This window comes from Orbicella franksi, chromosome 1 (assembly GCF_964199315.1).
Source record: "Orbicella franksi chromosome 1, jaOrbFran1.1, whole genome shotgun sequence".
Classification (NCBI taxonomy): domain Eukaryota; kingdom Metazoa; phylum Cnidaria; class Anthozoa; order Scleractinia; family Merulinidae; genus Orbicella; species Orbicella franksi.
The window spans coordinates 31,785,352-31,809,590 of NC_138145.1; the positions used below are offsets into that span (position 1 = coordinate 31,785,352).

The 24,239-nt window shown below is 38.4% G+C and overlaps 2 protein-coding genes across 3 annotated transcripts; one reads left to right on the plus strand and one right to left on the minus strand.

Moving 5' to 3' along the window:
* Positions 1-400: 400 nt before the first annotated feature.
* Positions 401-24,188, minus strand: LOC145479194 (IQ domain-containing protein H-like). Of its 2 annotated transcripts, none has more exons than XM_081457490.1 (35): positions 24,040-24,188; positions 22,272-22,388; positions 22,050-22,156; positions 21,077-21,127; positions 20,513-20,594; positions 19,865-19,990; positions 19,483-19,560; positions 18,949-19,023; positions 18,610-18,663; positions 17,335-17,398; positions 16,489-16,517; positions 15,694-15,792; positions 15,305-15,367; positions 14,503-14,592; positions 14,111-14,154; positions 13,260-13,337; positions 13,119-13,170; positions 12,409-12,519; positions 11,972-12,038; positions 11,551-11,657; positions 11,361-11,427; positions 10,903-10,986; positions 10,641-10,825; positions 10,130-10,185; positions 9,065-9,150; positions 8,716-8,846; positions 8,205-8,298; positions 7,916-8,131; positions 7,173-7,279; positions 6,674-6,841; positions 3,194-3,382; positions 2,430-2,555; positions 2,110-2,171; positions 1,782-1,890; positions 401-1,523 (listed from the first exon to the last, which is right to left on the minus strand). In XM_081457490.1, exons 1-35 carry the CDS (start codon positions 24,097-24,099, stop codon positions 876-878), a joined length of 3,882 nt encoding a protein of 1,293 aa, XP_081313616.1. In that variant the 5' UTR covers positions 24,100-24,188; the 3' UTR covers positions 401-875. The 2 variants fall into 2 exon arrangements, with proteins under 2 accessions (XP_081313616.1, XP_081313608.1); XM_081457482.1 differs by having other exon boundaries at positions 15,284-15,367.
* Positions 3,377-6,575, plus strand: LOC145479516 (uncharacterized). Its single transcript, XM_081457903.1, has one exon. It carries the CDS (start codon positions 5,169-5,171, stop codon positions 6,117-6,119), a length of 951 nt encoding a protein of 316 aa, XP_081314029.1. The 5' UTR covers positions 3,377-5,168; the 3' UTR covers positions 6,120-6,575.
* Positions 24,189-24,239: the final 51 nt, after the last annotated feature.

Genomic DNA, 24,239 nt, shown 5'->3' on the forward strand with positions numbered 1-24,239 from the left:
AATAAGGCGGCGCTCTTAAACACTTACAAATCATTATAATCGCGTCAAAGATTTAAAGAATGCACTTTTCTAACCTTTTACTGCAATAAAAATAAGAAATAGACCGCGGAGAAAACCACGTTATTTCACGCTGAAATCCATGATAACTTCGATGTTGCGTCACGTACGTAGAAAATTGCATCATGGGATACTATTCGATCGTCGTCTGAGACAGTTTTAAAGTGTCTGTCACACCTCTAGAAATGTACACGTCTTGCAGGGTTTCTGGGAGAATCTCACGACTAATAAAATTTGCGAGGCAACTTGCAAGAAAAGTTGCCTTTTTGTGTAGATGTAGATGGCCTGTTGCAACTAAACCATGAACGACGGAAACAGCAAAGGGAAAATGAGAAATCAAAGAAAAATACACCCTAAGTCAGGAATCTAATTATTTTATTTGTGGACATATTAAAAAAATGTTTCGCTTAAGGAATCACGTCCAAAGTTGTCCAATATTTCCAGTCTAAAAAAGTAAACTTTCCAAAACCCACGCGAAAACCACTTGACCCTAAGGTCTATTTACAATAATAATTTACATAACATTCAAAACTGTCTTCAGTTGTATACAATAGTTCTCAAATAATGTTAAATTCAGGTGGCATTGTTTTATTGATTTGCTACTTTTTTGCTTTCAGTGGACGTTGGCAAAAATTTAAGCTAAAAGTTCAAAACCAATCACAAAACGTGCCGTCATAATCTCGACAGTCATAATCATTTCACAATTTGCACTTCGTGAACGAATAAATACAAATCTCTTGAACTATTTGAACAAACATTAGCAAACTGTACATAGTTAATCTTTGACAGATGATCCTCTCTTGCCTTTCCGACCCTCCCTAGGGGGATGGTGTTCTAGTTTTGTGCTCTTTTATCAAGGATGATGGCCTTTCTCTCCTCCCATCATTATCCGTGGGGGTGACATCAAGTCGAGGGGGAGATGATTTCTGTGCCTGGTCTTCCGTCTGTGACCCAGTAAGAGTTGCAGTGTCCCCCAAACCCTCTTGCGAAGGATGGGGTAAGTCCGTTTTCTCGTTGCTCGTTTGTGGTAGGGTGTCATCAGGGGATGTATGTTCTGGTTTAGTGGTCTTATGATTTCCCCCACTTGAGCCCTGCACGTTTGAGGCGCTACTACCAACAGAGGCGGGCCTGGTAGCTAGCGGTGTCTCTTCAAGAAGTCCTGTTGAGCCAACAGGCGACATAGCAGCTGCGGGGGAGGGAGGAGGGGCGCTGTCGGTTTGTATCCTCTCCTCCACCTGACTCGTTCTTCTATGCTCTTCTGCAAGTCTTTGCTTTTCCTTTTCTTCTTCCATTTCTTTCTTGTCCTTTTCAATGGCATGCATTTGTTGTTGGTGTTCTTGGAGGATTCGCTGCATTTCTTTGGGGCGCGGTGCGTGTAGCTGCGGAGATTTCGTGGGAGGGGTGGCCGGGTTTTGTTTGTTTTCCTCCGTCGTTCCCAAGATGGAATCAATATCATCAATTGCGGCCTGAAGAACAGAGTTGAAAAAAGAATGAATTAGCTCATCAATGATTTGCAGAAACTAAAGTAAATCACAACACACGTATAGCAAACAAATCCGTGTCTAAAACGACACTCGTATCTTTAACATCCAAACTTCAACTATCGGCCATTTCTCTATGGCATCAGAGTTTTACTCTTTCCAGCTGACAGCCGATCCAGAAACTCTAAATGAGGGGCAGTTCAACTGTATTGATGAGATACAATGTAGCTGAGGCTAACTGACCTGAAAGTTACTTTCCCCTTGCATGTTAGGAGCTGAAATTTCCTGATGAATGACTGACAAGTTACGAGCAAATGTGGACAGAGAGCCTTGCAGGTCATCACTCATTACACTGAAACAAAAGCAACAGACCTTGTTTGTAAATAGAAGCGTTAAGGTGAAGAGCAAGTCCCAAAGGGTTGGAGAAATTGAGTAACCTTGACGTGTATTGATGGGCAATGAATTAACACCAACACAAGTCGTCAGATGTTTCAGTAGGTTGTCCGTATCATTTTAAATGATGGTTGATGGTACCTAACAGACAGAAATAGTCAAAAATAGGTCAACTTACAACATTCCTAAATGCTCTCGTTTCGAACTGTCCACCAAAGTAAAAATTGTGCCAGCTTTTTCCTGGAAATAAACAATGATTACAAATAACAGATGATGAGCCTACTCTTCGTATCTTCAGATTTAACCTCTCCTGGTGAATCGCTTGAAGTCTTGATCGACATAATATTTGGAAACTGGACTTTTCGAAAAAAAAACAAAACAAAACAAAACAAAATCCCATCTGAATGTATGTAAACAAACAGAACATTGCACTGCATACTGCATAGCAAATGAAACGTGATCGAAACTAGAAGAAACACGTGCGCAACACGTGATTACCTTCATGTCAAAACCAATCCCATGTGCACGACACATCTGAAAGAACACACTGTAATGAATCACACTCAGGTTACTGTGCAGCAGTCTGGTGCTCACAATAGCGTAACGGTTAGGATTCGGTGGTGGCTGGAAACCATCAAATTGAACTAAATAAGATAAAGAACCTCCAACTAATAAAATACCTTAATCAGATCAAACTAGAACGAGAGTCAGGCCAGCGTATAAACTTCATCAAAATTCCGTAAGGCGATCGGGCAGACGAAGTCAACTCGCTCGCACATATTCTCAACTTCTTTAATCAGCGCTGACAAAAATCGATGAGACAAAACTTTTCTTTAACTCTGATGACTCAATTTTCACTGCTCACAATTGATCTAGTAAGAACATGTCGCGAAAATCAATAGCAATCTGGGCGATAGAGTATTTGATGTAATATTGAAAATTTTCATCTTAAGTTGATTAAGATAAAACACGAAAGTATCTTACAATTTATGTAAAATAGTAAAACTGAGAAGTTTAAAAAGTTAATGCGACAAACGGAAACATCTTGCCTTTGCTTAAGATACAATAGAAACATGTTATAGGCAGATCATATGGAGCCGACAAACATTACCACCAGATGAAGAGGTTTTTAACAACACTCGATCATCATCCAGCTTACTCCTCTCATACTTGCCAAAGACATAGATATTACAGCTTATACCAATTCAGTTCTACGTTCACGTAAACAAACTAACGTGTGGTTCGCGCGAATAACAACACACCTCATCCTCTTCCACTGTCTTTCTTCTCCGTCGTCTTCCGCTTTCCTCTCGCTTCTTTTTGACTGGAACCACAAATGCTGACAGAGCGGGTTGAAACTCTCCACCAGACACATATAGCATAAGTCTGGTCATAGCCATACTGTCACTGTACCTAAGTTTTAGGTCCACTGCCCACACAACCTGTTCCAGCTGATCAACAACAAAATATAGCACTCAAATCATCCAATACAAATCTTGCAAACAGATCATTTTTATTAGCAGGAGAATTTCAACCCAAAAAAGACCATCATATTTTCCTAGTCCTATTCAGTAGCAAGTTCTGACAGGTTTAGACGTTAAATGAGTTTACACGACCCTTAAGATGACAAATTTTTTTCCTTCAGTGGATGCTAAGGATTTTGTGGCGCGTGTTTGTTATAAATTGTCTTGCCCTCGATTATGTTTGTACTCGCAGTATACCAAGGTGTTTCTTGGTTTGATACCAACAAACAACTTTCAAGAAGCATTCGTGGGCGTTTGTCCTCTGACGATAGCCTGGATCAGTAACATGTGTTCTCGCAGGCTACCGGACAAAATCCCGTACATTTTGAGGTTTGTTCTGAGGAATGTTTCTCCACAACTGACTTAGTTTCTACACCCTTTCAGCATACGATCACGGAGCTATTCACGGCAGAGGGGAGAACAACTTTCGCTGAACATAAAGTAAATTAAGCAGCAACATGTTACAAGCGACTGTTGTGGCCTCTTCCGAGTGAGCCATACGGGAACGAGGACAAAATTTATAACTAACATTATAAAATAACTGAGATACTACGTGCGCTCTCTCATTGGTCAATAGGTGTGTTCAGATGAGGGTGAGAGGGTGAGTAAGCACTCCCGCAGTTGTGTGTGTTGTAAAAGCAACAGAGGACTTTTTCCTTGTTTACATAGCCTCATCTAAACACTTCGGGGGGTTGGGAGAATTCTCAAAAGTTATGCAATCCTTCGACTAAGTCTCGGGTTTGCATACCCGTCTCCAATTCTCCCAACCCCCCGAGTGTTTAGATGAGGTAAAGTAAACACGGACAAAGTCCTCTATTGCTTAATCATTCCATTTCAGTAGAAATACTAGAAAAACGCTGAATTAAAACTTGGTTCAGACCATTGTCAACAGCATTTCAAACATGACAAAATAACCCAAAAGCCATTCATCGATTCCAGGTCAAACGTTGCCTTAAAACTCATGTGAAACGATTTTTGGTATTTAGCCCCCTTCACATGCATTTTGTTATTTTCATCTAGAACTAACGGCGCGTTAAAATACACTAGAGGCAAAGTTGGAGTAGATTCGAGACACTTTATTATTAAATTCGACGCGTGACTCAAACGTCGAACATTTCACTTCGATTCAGTTCAAATTAGTCAATCAGTCACAAATGAAACGCGAAGTTTGAACAGTGTGTTAGTATTCAGAGTGATTCCATTTTTATTACATGATAAACAGGTCCACAATGAAAAGGACATTCTGACTGGGTCCCTAAGAGGCCCAAAACGGACCAATAAAATAGACCGCTCGCGAAAACGGTTTGGAATTGCTTTTCAAAACGTCGTACAAATATAAAACGTTTTTCTTATATAAAAATTCTTTTCCTTTTTGGATGACGGACAATTTCAGTTCAACTCTCATGAAAGGGACATACATGCTTTTGCGCACTTTGCGCACTTCAAATTGAAAAGCTATTACAATGAAAACTTAATTGTTATCGTTATTTTACTAGAAAACAATTGAGACTTGATGATCGCGAACTTTCTGTTATTCCTAAATCTTAATTAACGATATTACACCAACTATTAATAAAGGAACAAACCTCTGGGGAATAGAGCATCTTTTTTTATTTCACAGCGCAATAAACAAAAGTTTCATTGCACCAGCCATTTTAACAGATACTTTTCATCCAGGACCACAGCGAAGGTTTTCAAATTGTTGTCTGTTCAAATGGCAGCATTTCTTAATAACTCGAATAACAAGACCGGCTCTGCGCCTGGCATGTCGGCCGACATGGCGCGAGCGAGGAACAAGTTCCTTCCCTCCATCTACGAAGAAAAGAACGACGACAAGATTCAAGACTTTCGTAAAGCTCTAATGATAAACGAGGATGATGATGAAGAGAATGGCCGACTAGCAAAGGTGCACTCAGCTATACACGAGGCAGAGAGCGTCGATGACAACAAACCCAGCACTCCTCGACGAGCAATAACGGCGGCAGGATTTAAACCACCCATCAGACGTTTCTCTGAATCACGAATTGAGCAGTGGCGTTCAAAACGTCAAGGCTCCGCTTATGTCGGAGGCAGCCGCAGCAACTCTTGTATTCCTTTGAGTCAACGGTCATTTGGAATTGGGCAACGAAAAGTAACGTCACCAGGGGTGAACAGAGCGAGACAAGTTGATGTAGCAGAAGTTATCGATTTAACGAATCCTGAAGAAGTTAAAGAAATCGCGCGGAGGTTCTTTCAAGACGAGCTTAAAATGGACTTGTTGGACCCGCGTTTTGATGAACCGGAAGATTTTCTTGCTCGTCTGAGGTGGAAAGCCGAAAGGAAATTTAGCTACGGGGAACTATGGCAACGAAGGATGTCAGGAGGAGGACACCATAACCTGACCATAATGATGAACAATGCTACAATTAACCAGCGCACCACTAATGATAAACTAGTACAGAAAAACAAACATAGCCTAGCAAATCCACACAATCAAACTGATTCTCCTTTTTTACAGATATCTTATTCGAAACCAACGGTATTAAAAACATTGGACGCAACTCGTTTCGCTGAGAAGAAAAAACTGACCACTTCGTTTAAGCCGCAGGCGGATTACGGCTCCAGACGAACACGTGGCAGAATTCTGAACCCAATTAGACGAGACTTGAAAAAGACAAACACTTAGAGAAACCGTGGACAGACTCAAGATGAACTAAGGGATTCTGCATAAAATTTATACAGACCTGTCGAGTATTACACAGTATACAAAATATGATACGTGTGCCTAAAATTGGAGTATAGTTACAAATACAATGGAAATTCCTCCGTCAATAAAGCAAAACGAAAATTGAACGGATCAGTTGATTGCTCATATTACTGTCATAGTTTGTTCAAAATTTCGTTAGTGAATAATATGCACGCCGCAGTAGAGAAACCTGATTTTTGGTAGGGAAATGTCGAAAGAATAAACTTGCACGTTTATGGACCTCACCTTCGGTTCGGTCCACAAACACCTAACTCGCGTTAGCTCAATAATATCTAGAATAACATGTTATTTTAGTGCACTTGATTCTTTTTGCAAGTAAATTTAAATTTAATACGCTTGTATTTAATCACGGTAACAATTCTACAATCATCACAGTTATATTATCTGGTGTTATCGTTGTTGCTACCACTGTTAGGTTTGTTAAGTTTGTTTTGTGTTGTTGGTGATAGTACAGTTAGTGTACATGTACCTACCGATTTAGGATCAATAAACGTCACGAAGTCGATAGAAAAATATCCCACAATTCCACGCAGTTTACAGGCGTCAGACACAGCTTCAGTTGCCCTACACAATACCGACGGATCCACGGAGGTCTGGGGCACAGAGAAACCCCAGCATCTGAAAGGCGAGGCAGCGTGAATCTGTGGAGAATTTGGTCAAATGATCAGTGATATGGGTGTAACAAAACCGCAGGTGTTTTCCATTAATTCAACCAAAAATTCGGCTTGAGTTTCCGGAAATTTCCAGTGACGAATGAAACATCCAGCCTCAAGAGGTTCACCCAAATATTCGGAAATTTCTCACCGGATATTTTTGTAACGTTTTCTTCTTATCCTGGTATTTTCGATGGAATGGTTCGCATTTCGGAAATTCAACAGCTTTGCCGGAATTTGTAATTGAATGAAAAACACTCCGCTTGCCTTCTAAAAAGTTAGTTCAGCGACGCTAGGCAAGTTCAAACATTCAACTTACTTGATCTCCCATAGACAAAACAGTTGTTTCTCCAGTCGGTTCAATTAAAACGTCAACACTCAAAGCTGTAACACTGTCAGATGGAGGACAGGCTTCGATTACTCCTCCTGAAAACAAAAAAAAAAAAGTTCAGTTGTACTTTACTGATTTACTCTATATCATAGTGTTGTCAATGTCCCTCCGCTCCTCTCAGTGACACAGGGATTAGGAACAAAAAAACTTTTATTCAGGCCTAGCGCACCAAATGAAATAGAAGAGAGGTTCTTCCAGAGAAACTCAGTAAATTTGTATCTACGAGGAAGTAAAGAAAAGGCTGGAGTGTGGAAAATGTACATACAAAAGCTCTCAAAAATTACAAGCAGGCTATATGATAACAAGACACTACATATGGTAACCTTATACCATGGAATGCACTGTTTTCGAAGTTTTCAAATCTTTGCTACAAACACCGTACCTGTAAGTGTATCCTGTAATACTATAAACTCCCACCGTGGAAAAACGAATGAACTCATCAATTTATTGTTCCTCAAGGAGGAACTCGAGGAGTTAACGAGTTTTGCGTGCTTACACATGATCTAAAAATCACAAAATATCACAAGCAGGTTTGGGAAGACCGGAGAGTTACCACGTCAACGTGACATCATAAACAAATCATACAAATCTGTAGAACCTTCAGTGCAAAAAGCGTCAAAGGCTAGAGTTTGACTTGAATGGAACTTCCCCTAACTGGACAATTCACTGACCTCTTTTGAGAAAATCTTGAAGAAATCTGTCCCACGTTGGGTAGAGCTCACTATTAACGGGAGTAGCATGATGGGCCATAATCTCGGGGACTTCTGCCGACACTCTAATCAGAGTTGGCTCGTGAGCCCATTTTTTGTTCCATTTCTCTCCATACCTCTGACACTCTTTCACAGCCCAGGAGTAGCACTTCAAGTACGGCGTCACGTCACAGAACGCTGCAAAAAAAAAACCCACAAAATTTGAAGACTGAATTACAAGGCAACACCATCTGGGCAATATAGTACCTACCTGTCCCTCTACCATCGAATTCATTATCCATCTTAAACAGCCATCGCTTGACATGAAGATTTTCCGTTACCAGCTTAGCCAGACTCTCGTGAAGCTGAAAACAGGAAAATATATTTTATTGCTTTAACATTTTCCAAGATTTTGACTCATTTACGTTATCACCTAGCAGAACTATTTTGATGCTTGACAGACGCCAAGTTGGACTGCTTCGATAAGTAAGTAAGTAAAACCTTCATTTAAGAGTCTGTATGTTTAGCCTAAATAGACTAACCCTAACCCTAACCCTGCTTCCCCTAACCCTGCTTCCCAATGTATCGCTTATCAAGATCTTTTACTGCTTTCTTTTACTGTACAAGCAGTTCTGTTACATACGACAAACGATAAAAAATAGAAACTAAATAATACTATTGCCTGAATATGAAAAGCAAAGGTTACCAGGCCTCAGCCTTTGACTGAGACTGTAAACACCAGAGGTGCTAGGTCGCTACATCAATAGGTTCGATGTACCTACCTGCGGAAGACTGTAAATGTCAAAGTGTCCCGGTGGAATTTCAATCTTTGCGCTGAGGAAAATCCTCTTGGAACCTGATTTGGTGGAGTAAAGCGTCGCTACTTCTGGTTCAGGGCTCAAGACTGGAATATCTGACAACAAGTCATGATGTAGCATATTTAGGTATTACAAGGGTTGGCTGTCGCCATCTTAAACTATACTGCGCGCACTTAGTTACTGTATTTGATTTGCCATTTCAGCCAGCAACACGGAGCAAGTTAACGCTAATTAAAGCACTCGCCGTTTTCAGTTTTACTTAGAAACCATGATCATTTTTGTAGAGACTAATCCTAGATGACAAACTACCTACCGAGCAAATCAGCCAAGTAGATATCATCTTTGTGGAGGACACCGGGAACTATGTATGCCTCTCGGCCTTTGATTAAATTCTTTATTCTGGAGCGAAACATACATGAAAATTAGATCACCACAGAACTTTGAAATACAGGGTGAGAATTCAGATTCTTATGATTAAGAGTTTATTCACATTGTGCAATCACTGAGAGTAACACGAAAAAGCTATGACAGTAAGCAGCCTCCACCTTAAACGTTACCTACATGTACCTGTAGGAACCTATGGGTTTACTTCATACTTGTTTCCAGGACTAAATTGGTATACGCAGACTCTGTGTATATTGATCATATCATGGATTATACCGGATCAAGGAGCCTGAGAGGTTTTTAGTGAAGTCATATCTTGGTATAGCTAATGCATTTACAATGATGTGTCGGTAATATTTGTGGAAAGAACAAATGCGAGGGCCTTGAGATTTGTGTACAGCGACAAGATCCCGACGTACGAAGCGCTCTTAAGGCGCATCGGATCAACATCAACCTTAGAAAATCGTCGCACTCAAGACATGTTACTGACTGTGAACAATATTATTCAAGGCAGGGCTCCATCCAGCTTCAAAAATCTTGTAACTGAGAAGAGAACAGCGTACAATCTTCGCGGAAATTTTAATCTTTCCATACCTAAAGTGAACACTACCAGATATGGTCTTAAGTCGTGGCGTTATGCAGCAGCAAAGTACTGGAATATGCTACCTCGTGATATTCGTTCCATGGCAGGCTCAAAAGACTTTTTGAAAAAGATTCGGCAAACTGATTTTCATGTTTAATACAGTTTGATTATATTTTATCGCTTTTAGCTCGGTTTTTTTGGGGGTTTTCTTTTTAGTGATTTTTAAATTAGCTTGATGTAAATACCTTTTTTTTTAAGCTCCTACAATGTTGCACATTACTTAATTTAAATCGTGGAACACCTGGAAACTAGCGAACAGCTAAGTGTGTACTTGTCCACGTTAAATAAAGCATGTCTATGTATGTCTATGTCTAATATTTTCATGTTGCCATTTCAAGGGGAGTATCGTACCTTTTCACCGTTCGTGGACTGTACTTCAAGATTGATGAAAGACACATATTGTGAGTCTGGTAGAAATACAAAAAAACAAAGCATCAGACGCAAATTAATACAAAGAGCTCTTTAAAGTGAGAAGTTAGAAATGTAAAGGAGGTGGAAGTTTAGAGAACAAAAAGTAGAAAAGAGGAAAGCACAGAAACATAGTCAAAACACGATGTAAACTCAGGTCTAAATGTCATGATCACATTACTCGCTAGAATGTACAGCGGATTCGAAGAGGTTGTAATAATATTGAATTAAACCGATCTCCATATCAACGCCAGTCGTTCACGTGTAATAATAATTATAATAGTAAGTATAAAAGACCACTGGAAAATATTGAAATCTCTTGGACAGAAAACATTTTGCCGTTACAACTATTCTGTTCATTTCCCTCTCTTTCCAAGGTTGATCAAAGCTTAATCAAACTCTGTTCAACGAAAGGAAAAAAAAATAATTATGTAACGTAGCGCTTCTCACTTACCGGAAATCTATCGACAGCGTCCGGTACAATGATCTTGTAGCGGTTTTCAATGTCATCTTCTTCCTCGCCTCCAGTCTCACTCTTTTCTGACCTCCTCGCTTTCATTCCAAGAAGTTTAGAGTAATATTGGTACACTTCGTCATTCAGTTCCACGGGACAAACATAAATAACATCAACCTTGGGATCTATATGGAAACATTCAAAATTTCCATGAATACAATAAGTGGTGCATAATTGTATGAATTGTATCAGACGTTCTTACCCGCTATGTCACATAATCTTGCCATCTGAAGATTTTGAAGAATGTTTATTTCACTTAATTCATCTCTAATATGCTGGGCATATCCTACAAAACAACAACACACAATCACCAAATAAACAATAAGTGCTCATATCATATCATGTACCAGACTCGTCAGGTCAGTAGAATTACAAATTCGAAACCAAGTAATGTTTCTGCAATTCAGCTTCCACAATTAGAGTGGAAACTGCAACAGACTCAGTCAGGTACAGAAGTCCCTAATATTAAACTAGTGTGTGGGTTTAAGACTGGTTTCAGTAAAGCACGCCAGAACAGCGTTTTAGTACCACTCAAAACAAAACAAACATTGTGATCATGTGACAGTAACAGTGACTTGAGGCAGTGGTCCGGATTGTTTTAGCTGGTTCCGATCACTATAACAGCACCGTGTAGTGTTACTTAGTAACCACAACACTCACCTAAAGACGGTATATGAATGATAACTCTCCTGGAATCCTTAATACGAGGCCAGCTTTCTTTAAACTCCTACAAACACAGATGTGAAAAGAGTGAAATATAGAGAAAACATGTATACAACATTGACCATAATACTGAAGAGGAACCCTTAACGCTTTACACAAAATTAATGACCAATAATAGACAATGTACCTTTGCTCGTATTTTAAATCGCTTTAGCTGTATTTTTCTTGTTTCCTTCAGTTGCTTTCGTACCATGGATAACTTACAGCTCATAATCCACGATATTGCGATGACACCTATAAACACGATATAAAATGATGGTTCAGACAATAGCATTGCAAACTTTACTTGATATGAACAGGTTCTTTTGGATTCTAATGACAGGCTACCATGATTTTTTTCAAAATGCAAGGAGAACTTAGTAACTCATCACTGTGACACAAGCAACAGTGACAAAACAGCGCATCCGTTCTCTTATAGCCTAAAACAACATGGCGTTACAAGGATTGCAAACTACCCTCGTCCTGAGTAAGTTCACAAGTTAACAGGAAAGCCCTTAACTCACGATGTTGTTTTCTAGTCGGTAGCGAATGTAAAAAACGTTTCTAACCTGCCGCCCATTTCCTTTTCCGGTATTGCAGGTAGGCTGTGCGGTCTTTGTATCTTCGCCACGTGGACTGAAAAGTTACAGATTAGTAAAGCATAAGACGGTGGATACGAACAACTGCGTGTTCTTGTTTTCGATCGTATTTTACATTGTACAGCCTATCACAACAGGTTTGCTGTGCGTCAAACCTGTCTAAGCTCCACCTAAAAATCATACTCAAAGATTTTTCAGACTACTACATGTAACTGCAAAATTATTTCCCATCACTTGTATCGTTGCTAAAAGTCTCCATAATATCAATTCTATTTCGTTGCACTTCTCTTAACCTATAGTGACACTTTTCCAGTACAACTGTGAGAAGTTGTTTAAAATGCAAGGTCTATGTTTGTTTGGCTCTTGTTGTAATGCACTAAAGAACTGAACTAAGTCATGGAAATTACCTGTATTTTGATAGCCGCCATTTCTGTCCCTTTTGGACCAAGGTATCTCCTCCCAGGAGTTTTAATAATCTTTTCTACGTCATCTGCATTTAGAATACAGGTCAGGAAATGCTATGGAAAAAAAAAATGCCGTGACTTGCCCTTTCTTTACTTGGTTGTTCGTTTGTAGCTTGTGTGAATATGTTTGCACACTTCTTTCAGTCGTCAGTGAAAAAGGCTGCTTCACTGGGTTTATCCTGTCTTTTTCTACAGTGCTTGAAAATAGATTTAACTTTATTATATATCTCTGCATTAAAAAATAAAATAAATATCAAATATCTCACTTGACCACTCCCCCAATGGGGCTTTTCAGGGTCAATGAAACCAAATGATGAAACAAATAATGTAAATGAACATAACATGGTTAAAAACTCCCCACTGGCAGGAGGTAGACCAGTTGGCTACTTACAAGCATGACAGAGGAGTTGAACTAGGGTCTACCGAGAAACAACTCCAGCTTAGTGGTCAGAGTGGGACTTGAACCCGCAACCTCCAGATTTCAAGTCCGGCTTCCTAACCACTTGGCTACGCTGCCTCCTTAATTGTATTCTTACAAGAACACCACTTCTTCCCTTTCATTATAAGGCACGTTTCCAACTTTCGACATATTCCACTCTGACTATTGTGAAAAGAAAACAAGCTAGACCACCAAATCTAGATGATCTACAGACCTCAAGAGTTGGTTCTTGTTCCAATTCAAACACTAATGCTAGATCAGCCAGTCTGAAAGAAAATTGAATTGACAAAAATTAGCATATGATTCCAGCTACAAGCTATAAACTCTGTACAAATTTCCAACACCTTTTCCTTACCTATCACCATCAATGAAAGCAATTGGAACACAATAGTTGGAGAGAAGCTCCTCCAGTTTCAGAATTAACGTCAAGATACTGGAAGATAATGATAAAATAGTACAAGGGTAACAACATTGATAAATTTCCCCTGCAAAAACTGAAAAAACTCTGGGTGGGCAGAAATGTTACACTGTCTGGAAGAATGCATAGGAAAATGTGAAAACTACAATGCCCTGAACAAACTTGACTTATCACTAGTCGCACAAAGGAGAATAAAAGCCGCCAGCCAAAAGTTGCCAGCGACCAGCCAGAGGGACCAGTCTTCTTCAGTTCAGTTTTATTCTCCAATCAAACAATCGCTGTTGCAAAACCATGACACCACATTATGGATCCTATTTCTGGTGAACCTGCACCTAATTTATGCATGTACCTGAAACGACCACAGACTGAAAAACCTAGTGGGGCTACACGTACTGATTAAATACTACATTAGTTATTTCCCAGACAAACTTTCTACAAAGCTCTACAAAGCAGTTCTAATCAGAATTTTTGCTGTAAATCTTGCCTCTGAGGACTGTTGGAGGTACGAGCCTGCAATCACAGCCCAGAATCAAAGAGATTACTGATTAGCTTAACACTGATTCATTTTATCAGTAGGTAATTAGATAATAATATTAGATAACTAATTAAATACACGACCCCTCAAGCATGTAGTGCTTAAACGATAATTGTGTTTTAAATAAAGGATTTTACTTTACTTTACTCTACTTTACTGATACACCAAGAAGACTCATTTTTTTCTCTTCTCGCTTTAACAAGAGCACAAGTAGTATAAATGCTGTGTTTCCCTAGAAACAGAGTGCACTCACCTTCCCCAGGACAGACAGTAGTGTTGCTTGAAATCTAAGTAGTCCTAGAAGTGAACAGTTAAACAACACAATGTGTTATTGGTAATGTGATTGTCTTTGAATGTGAACTACTACATTGTAAGGCTGGCAATAGTTACACAATCACTATGACGGCTGTAAGTCAGCCACTTTGCGGTACAGGTTGTCAAATGAATTGTCCTATAGCACAACTAAAAAGGTACAATTAATGTACATGTAAGTCCTGGCAGAAGTTGATGAAATGAGAAGATTGGTGTACAGCTTGGGGCCAGAGAAAGAAAACAGAACAGGGTACATGTAGTCATGAGACCTGCCGGAAAATATGTCAGATAATGTGCGGAACATAGAGACCTGCTCTAATGATGACTCTGTACCTGAGAAGTTACTCTTGTCTTGCCATTCTGTATAACAAACTTGTGCACACTTTTCAGTTCATTTGCTGGAGTGGAAGCTGGAACAGGGATCTGACAGGCATGAAAAAGAAAACTTTTGAAAAGGTATCTACATGAACAATTGTCTTCAGACACTTACATTGTATATTGATGTAGTCATTAATTAAACTAAGCCTAACACATTTTCACCTTTATGAAATAAACGTCTGTAAATAAGCTCTTCTTACATTACAAGCCCTGAAATCATAAATCTTACAAAACATTTTCTCTGAAAATAACCATCATTCAACATGTAGGAAGACTTGATTTTCATTTGGTGTCTCATGACTGTGTGCTTAGAGAATGCTATTGATGCAAGAATTATTGCACAGTATTTTTATGAGATGTACAGTGTAAGTATCAACAAAAACTTAATGTTTTTGTAAATAGAAGATAGGTTGACATAGATTAGAAACAAGGCACTAATTTTTCCAACTCTTTTCAACCTGTAAATATAAGCTCATAATGCAGTGTTATACAACAAAAATATATTTACAGTAATCCCTTTACATGCAACAACATTACAGTTACATGACTGTAAAGAAAGAAACAAATATTGTACAGAAAGTCAGTAGTGTTGCATAGCATCAATGGGTGTAGGGCTTCTCTGCTTTAATACAACTGCAGGAACCTCTTCTTCTCTTTACACTCTATCTGTAGTTCATATGTGAATTGTTTCACATATATGTACACCACTTGTATAAAGACAAAACTCTCTGTTCACCAGTGCAAAATGTACTCTTACTGTGTCAGGTCCTTCTATAGCTTTTACTGGGAGTGGTTTCATCTTGGAGTTCTGAGTCCAGCCCTGCATGAAAAATGTGACAAGTTTAACACAAAATCTTTGGGGCTATCATTGCCTGAGTGAGTGTTTCTAATTAACAGCCATGAATGATTTCAGAAAAACAAAATCAGTACTAGTCGGTAGGAAACTCGCGGTTTGACTGCGGACTTTGTAGAATAATATTTGACAAAATTAACAACAGGAAGCCATCAGGAAGTGAGAAAATGGGGCATGCACTAACACTCGTCCAAAAATTGGCATTACCATATTGAATATCAATGAAATGCAACAACCACATAAAGAGTAAAGAGTAAAAGAGTAAAATAAAGAGTAGTGAAATACATGTATACCCTGCTGGGAGCTGAAACCTGCTGAGTTGGAGATTTGATTCTTCTTTTCTTTTCTGCAAGTGATGTTTGGTGTGCAGCCTGGACTCCTGAAGGATCCATCTATCAAACAAAGTGACATGTTCAAAATCGATCCTACTGGGAATACCAATTGTCTGTCTGTAAAATGTCAAAAATACCTCCCAACACTAAACTTGTATGATATGCCATTTGATAGGGTTCCGCCTGAGAAATTTCATAGGTCCTAGTAATTAAATACATATACATGTAGAGGAACTCACAAGCTAAATAGTGAAAAGTGCCCAAAACAAACAAACAAAAACTTCAATATAGTTAATTCTCATACATGTATGTACATGTATATATGGTCTACCCCTAAATTACAGCATAATTTGAAGTTCTCAGTGCATGGTTTCTTGAAGGAAAATTGCAAAAGTTGTACCTGTCAGCAGTAAATCAAGCTATTATGGGAGCCTAGATCTGGGACACTAAGATAATCATATGTTTCCAATGCATATGCATTTTTCTCCAAGGTCTTTCTGGTGTCCAAACTGCCTTCAATCTGACCCATAAAAGTGTATATCATTTGTTACTTGTGAGTACACTGTAACCTTTTTCTAATAAACACTTCATGCAGGCAGATGAATTATTTCCCAACAATAACAGGCAAGTAATTAGTCAACTGGTTACAAAATATCTAAAAGAATGTTCAGGCATAACCTTTACAAGCTACACAAACAACTATTGATTGATTACTGAAGGCAGTAACTGAGTGATTATAAACTTGTGCTAACAAACCTTAATAACTGATAGATTGTAGCCTCCAACTGAAAGAAAAAGTGAAGCATTAATTCATTCATAAAATGGTGTACCTTGTGAAAATAGACCCCTCTAGTGTCTACGTAATACAGGGTGTCCGCTCTAAACAGGTTCTAATATACTGCGCAATAATAGTTAATTATTAACCCTTTTGTAACACAGTGTAACACAGTGAAAGATCAAAGACAGCTCATGTAGCACAGTGTCCAGTCAGTCAGTACATCAATCCCACGGGGGGGGGGAGACTCCCATGTAAAGAGGACGGAGGTGCTTGTCTGAAATTTTGAAAAGAAGTTCCCCTAAAGAGGTACCAAGGTTCTGACTTGTTGGTGTGGCTTGGAATGTTTTTCACCCCTAAGATGAACCAATTCTAAAACATTATTTCCTGTCATTTTTTTGTGGCTAAATATCCTGAAAGGTACTGCAAAAGCTCTGGCTGTTGACCTTTTAAGGCTGAACACCCTAAGAGGTAGCAAAACTGCAATTTGTAACCTCTACAAGGCATGATGAGAACCCCTGTCCTTTTTATATGGGAGTCCCCCCAACCCCCAGACACCAGGCTGGAATAATCTACTTAGCTTTAAAACAACATCGCTGAACATTGTTAATGGGTCTGAGCTGAGCTTCTGGAAGTCAAAAGCCCTCGAAGTGCCCCCTTATTGCAGGTTTTGTGCAACAAAATGGCTTAATATTGGTGTCCACATTCTCTTAACAATGGTGTCTGCTGAATGTAGTGTTATTTTACAGTAAATGTGGGAAGAAAATTTAGGGACTCCATGTGTAATTAAAATATATATGGTGAACAAGACATTGAAAATAACTTACCACCCACAACATCATTTGGAGGAGCAGCAGTGTATTTTGAGAACTGCTGATCAGCATCATGGAGCTAAATAATATTAAGCAACAATCAGAATTAACATTGAAACGACATAATGCTTGTGAGGTCTAGAACCAAATAAATTTTTAAGTGAGATTTGATGACCAAGGATAGCACAGAATGTTTGTCCACAAGCTTACAAAGCTTATCTGAAACTACATGACTGTTTCCCAGTTGCCTAAATAGTACTTGGAAACATTTGTTGCACTATTTGATGTAGAATGTTACAGTGCATGGAACCCTATTAATCCGGTCACTAACAGGCCACAAAAATCTGGCCGTATTGACAGGGTGGTCGTATCAAAAGGGTTCTTGAAATAAGAAAATGACTGACTGAGCTTTTCTGCGGGCCAGAATAAAGTGGCTGTATTAACGGGGTGATTGTAAGGCGGTGTTCCACTTTATATAATTGCAATGTACACTTGTCTGCATCAAGTACCAGCAATTGGCACAAACAAAATGCACAGTGATGAAAACATACATGTATGCAAGTTAACAATCATGGCAAAAATGAATGTGTTCTTCCAGAAAATATCCATACCTGGCGGTTATTTAGTTTTAACAGCCTCCCCCCCACCACCACCCCCCCAACCTGCCAAGATACTCCCGGTTATGCTTCATACTTTTCTTTGAACACTTTGGTTTATGAAATCTCCCTACCCCTTGGAATTTCTTTCTTGGGGTGAGAGAAGAAATTTTCTGGCACTGCACATGTATGTACAATGCATGAGTAGGAATTAACTTTACATACTAATAAGTATGTATACACACTGTATGTACATGTGTATATAATAAAGTCAATTAATGATATTATTGTCATTTACTTTATTTAAAGATGATTTCCAGTCTGTACTGTGCAGTCTCAGAACCATATTGTTTATAAACATAAAAATCAATAGAATGCGAATCGATGTTATTCGTTACGAACCACATACCTTACCTTTGAAATTCTTTTTCCAACTGCTTCATTGATTTTTACAGCTGCAAAGTTGTTTCATCAAGAGATAAGAGAACAAACGAAACATGAAGCATCCATGATGGTGGTTGACATGAAACCTTGAATTTACTTCATGTAAGTAGTTGCAAAATGTTCGCATTTTGTGACGTCATGCATGAAACAAAACAAAAAAACATAAACAAACTCTTGAGAGTGCGCAGTACGGACTGGAAATCATCTTTAAGATCATAACCAGGGCAGATTGCTCAATAAATTTTCTTACTGGAGCCTGGTGATGTTTGACAGGTGATGGTTGAAGTGTAAGCTCAGCTGCTGGCTGTAAGAGAAATTCACACAATAAAATAAGCCAGCTAATAAAATAACGAAATTAGGAACATTTCAGACCTTATACAATTTTAGGGTTAGGGTTAAAGTCAATAAAATTAAACTTCACTTCCAAGCGTCTAAAAGTTTTCCATGACCATAGTCATTCTCATGAGCTACCGGTATATGTATAATGAAAATAAGTTGAAAAGCATTCTGCTTACAGGTCTACATGTATGTTCATGGGGCAGCTGGGGTGTTAGCATTACACTATAAGTGAAGAATCACACATTCTTACTGGTATGAGTCCACGCTCTATTAAGCTCAGAATTCCCTTCTGAGCATCTTCCTCTGTTATTGGAGGAGGAGTACGCTAAAAGAACAATCATTCAATTTTAGCATATTATTACTAAAACAGATAGCACATGGAGAGGGGCTCTATACATTGATAGTAAATATTTCTGCAGCAGACCCACCACAAAAAATAATAAGTATTGGTCTTCATTTGGGTATACACTGTATTTAACACATTTTTGTGACTGAAAGGGCCCCAATGAAAACCACCATGGCGAGTTGGGTAATCCCTCGTTAATATTTTTTATTAGTATTTATTTATTGAATTGGCAGACCTCTACAATTTTCTTTACAGTCAAGAATGTGGAATTGGTGATCTCCTGGACTCTGCAAGTGATTGTACATGTAGATTGATGGCAATTGCTTAAATTACAGGAGGCATCATGATTATTAAATGTCCGCGTGTGTGCAATGTAAATAAGAAAACTTGTGCTTTTAACATTACTTTCAATCTAGTGAAAATGGCTGTATGACTTACTGAAGGGTCTATTTTGTTAGCTCTGGGCAGAGTGCTTAGTGGGTCAATAGTGGAACCCATGACAACTTTACCAGGAACCTGAAACACAAAAGTAAAAACCACTGAATTTTACTTCAACAAAGGTAAGAGATATTACTACAGGATATACATTGTATAAGAGCAAAAAGCACAAAATCACACATTAAAAGAGTTCAAATACATGTACATGTATGTTTTGAACACTGTTAATAATATTTCAAAGCTTTAATTTCAGAAGATTCAATCCAGTTAGCTACAGGCAAACCTCGGTGATTCTGAATCATGTTAGGACTCACACGAAAGAGTAAATTCTGAAATGGTCTGAAAATTACTACATGTATGTTACTCAGTTCAACTTCCAGACCTGTGCAGCTTGCTCGTGTTTGTCCACAATGTGTGGAAGAGCAACACCATATCTTTCACTCAAGATGTGCCTTGCCGTTGGATGGGCTGGGTTACTAAGAATCTTTAAATTTCTGAGATCTCTAGCCTAAAAGAACAAATAATAAATTATAAAGTTCTAACAGATGAATTATTTATTATGTGCATGCCCTAATTGCATACATGTAATGTCAATTTACATTACATCTGGGTGATAAGTATATCTTACTAGCCAAGCTACATGTACATGTAACTACACCTATACTTACTTTATTGACCAATTATCATTTAATACATGTTCAAGCATGTACATTATATTGGTAAGTGTTCATTTTTGATCTTCTGCACTTAACCTGCCAAATATTTTCCTGTCTGGACCCATTCAATGCTGTCAGTTACATGTAATAATCACTTTCAAAACTTGCCCTTAGCGAGTTTACATGTAATTTAACTGAAAAAAATATGAATATTTAGAATTGCATGCCTAAAATGAAGTCCAGTTTATTGATGTGTAGGGGACCAGATGGCTTTTCACATGTGACATCAACAAGACGGTGCTGCACCCAGTTCTAAGATACATGTAAACACTTTCTGATAAGAAATGTTAGACTTGTAAACAGTCTACATTTACCTGTTGTCCTGGTGCAGGAGCATTGGGTCCTGGCTTATTCCCTTCCTTTGCAATTGCCAGTGGCTCCAAGAGACTCTTGAAACTATAATTGACAGATTGACATCAATTTACCTCTTCATTTTATAAATGTACGAAATACAATTATAGTAAATGGGGCTCCCATTTGCTGTCTAGACCCATGATTGATGAGTTACCCCCTCTTTGACCGACCATGTATCCCTCCTTTCTTAAAAATTAATGCTGATTTTTACCTACATTATAAATTATATGGATCTCAGTTCCCAAAGTTTCCATGACATTGAAACTTACATATAAGATTTGTTTTTACCTGAGTACTTGTTTTTTTAGGATAGAGTACAAGTCTAGCCTCTAGAAATTGCCAATACCCATTTTTCTAAACTATGTTGTGGGTGATTAATGTTCACAAAGTGATACTCTTCTTGTTCAAATCATTAAGTAAACCATATCAGGTACGTCACCGTAGTTATGTATTTCAGTCACAAGAGTTGTTATAAGTAATTTGTGCATGTAGCTGTATCATTGATATACAGTGTACCGACTGACCTGGCTTTTTGTGCAGAAGCACTTTTTTGGAATGCTACTAAACCGTGATCCCTGTAAGGAAAAAATATCATTTACCATTATTCAAAACAAAAGGCTGATGATAAATTTCACTATGTTTAAAGAGGTCTTTGGTTCTTTGTACACGGTAGCTCACAATTTCTATTTTCACCATGCATGTCTTTTTAATGTATGTTCTGGACAACTTTCTTTATGAAATGTGCATATGTAACATGTTTAGGATTGCAAGCTAAAATTTGATTGCTGCCTCAGACAGTGCAACAAAACATGGGTGTTATTCTGTTCTTATAACGTACACTAAGCTGGCCTACTGTAGTTTTCAAGTCAGATCACTATATTTGGAACCTCTTGTAAGCAACCACCTCTCATGTACATGTGCACTGTATGTAACCACAACCACTTTTAGAGCTAAGAGTTTGAAATTTTCATTTGCTTTTAACCCCCCAAAGGCGACCTCTTGACAGATAAACAGAGCGGACATTGGACAATAAGGTGTTGTCAAACTTAAAGCTAGCAATCCAATCATTATTAGTTCATGCTCAGTTCCTCCTAATGCTTAGACAACATTAAACATTCAATTTGTAACTATCATGAGACTTGTACCATTCACCTTATTACAATATAATAGGTGCATAGTTTATCAGAAGCAAGCCATGATACTCTAATTAAATATACTTTGGAAAACTTAACTACTTTTGTGGCTACTAAAAGTTATTACATGGGTTTAAATTACATGGGTTTAAATGGGCATTGATGCATAGGATAAGTCTCTCCAATACCATATGCTAATGAGGCAAAATTTTGACCCAATATGGTCTCAAGCGACTACCTCCTGTAAGCGACCACCATGGCTTGACATTTTGGGTGGTCGCTTATGGGAGGTTCAACTATATACATGTATAAATACCAGTTGGTGGTGTAATCAGAAACATTGGCCACAAATCAACATTCATACCCTTTAGCAACTTGTTTTTTCTTAGTTGAGCCAGTCACAGGTCCCTCAAGTGACGGCAAAGTCAGGACACTGTTATTGGTTGAGTGGATGATTTGTTCTGCTTTGTCCTAGGGTACATAAATGTACAAATAGAAGTTCAGTGGTTATAATACTGTGCATAAACACATAATTATGCAGTGAAAATAAACTGCAATTATATTTACATTCAAATCAATTACTGACCCTAACACTTTGTTCTGTTCTTTCAATGGCACTTTCCAGCGTCCTAAGATCAATGACCTCAGTGGTAACCCCATGAGAAATAATTTGTTCTTTAAGATGGCGCAGATCATCTTGAACCTTAAAGAGAGTTATAACACAGTTAGGCATTTGAACATACCACTGAAAGCAATGTACAGTGAGATCTGTATTAAGAGGACACATTTGGGACACTCAGTAGTGTCCGCTTAATACAGGGTGTCTGCTCTAAACAGGTTCTAATATATTGTGCAATAATAATCAATTATTAAATAAACCCTTTTGTAACAAAGTGTAAGATCGAAGACTGCTCATAGCACAATGTACAGTCAGTCAAATATACATCAATCTAGAATAATTTACTTGGCTTTACATGTCAAACAACATCGTTGAGCAATGTTTAAGGAGTCTGAGCTAAGCTTTTAGAGGTAAAAAACCCTTGAAGTGTCTGCCTATAATTTTGCAGGTTTTGTGCAACAAAGTGACTTAATATTGGTGTCTGCATCTGCTTAACAGAGATATCTGCTGAATGTAGGTTTCTTTTACAGTAAATGTGGGAAGAAAATTTAGGGACTCAAGCAGGTGCCCACTTACAGTGTAATAGAGGATGTCCATATGGGGTCCACTTAATAGAGTTTTCACACTGTATTCTACTTGTGCATACCAAACAAAGTATTGTGTATCTTGGGTATATAGGGAAGAGGACATTACAGCAAGGGGTGGGAAGACAAAGAGTTTCAAAAAGCAGCATGGGTCTGGTTAAGGGGCAAGAGAAAGGTTTCAAAGACTGGAGGGATGAGTCTGGGAGCAATAACTTATTGGAGTAACATATATGAGCTAGTTTGCAATGATTGCTTGCATGGCCTAGTGGAGATGAAGGTGGACTACAAAGTCAGAGAAAAGGTGTTCAAATCTAGGTGAGTACAAAATAAAAATCTCAGGGGTAAGGTTAGGGGGTTTGATATGGAATCCTGGGTAAGAAACTGAGGGAGGAGGGGATGGTGTGCATGTCATTCTTTCTAAGAACCCCCCACCCAAAAAAAAAATGGTCTGAGAAATACTCCTAGGTTGAAAGAAGTCAATCTAAAAGGAAATCATTCTGACCTAAAATACATTTTAAACTACAACATATATATTATCCAACAACACTCAAGTGAGTGTTGGCCGATAAACTATACATGTATATCAGTTTTAAGAATATTTCACTTCAAATTAATTAACACTGTTAAGTAATAATTAAATTAACAGTATTGCACTTCCAATGTGTTCGAACACAAAAATGCCGCTAGCGAGTTTGCAGAGTAGGAACGGTGTCGCACATAAACAAATGTTGGTTCGCCTTGTACAATAGAGGCCAGCAGCTGTTTTTATCATCAGTTTCTTTTGCTTTTCATGTAAAATGTAGCTATGACCATGGAGATTTTACAATTTTATGCAACCGTGTTAGACTTTGGCTTGAATTCCTTTCTCCTGTTAAATTCACTTTGCTCAAAACGTATTTTAATCAAAATGTGAAACAACTGCAGAACATCTTGGACTAAATGATGGCTCTCTCGTCGACTTGAAACGCACGTTAAAAATCATTTCTTGAGATCAAGTTACCTCCTATGGTTATGCAATTCCTTTAAAAGTCCCTACAAGCTGCAAGAAATTCACTTGTAGGGAAGTTAACGACCCAAACCTAACCAAAAAGTTTAAAGTCATAAACAAAAGTCAGCGACTTTATCCACACTGGTCCACACGCACTCCTTACCTTCACAAGAATTTCGCCGATATCGGTTGGTCCAGGCTCAATATCTGTCAAAGAAAACATTTTCAATGCGACGGCATGTTTAAAGCAGATCAATTCGTAGTTTTGTACGTTCAAGAAGTTTAAAAACCCGCCATTTCAACGAAGATTGCTTTTTAGCGTCGAATTCTCTAAGCAACCATGTTGTAAATAATTCAAAGCAA

Coding starts and splice junctions, on each gene's coding strand:
- LOC145479194 (XM_081457482.1), bottom strand. CDS start 24,099: ATGTTTTCTTTGACAGATATTGAGCCTGGACCAACCGATATCGGCGAA. Junction 8,299..8,715: donor ACATTTACAGTCTTCCGCAG/GTAGGTACATCG, acceptor TCCTGTTTTCAG/CTTCACGAGAGTCTGGCTAA. Junction 2,172..2,429: donor GGATTGGTTTTGACATGAAG/GTAATCACGTGT, acceptor GTTTATTTCCAG/GAAAAAGCTGGCACAATTTT.
- LOC145479516 (XM_081457903.1), top strand. CDS start 5,169: ATGGCAGCATTTCTTAATAACTCGAATAACAAGACCGGCTCTGCGCCT.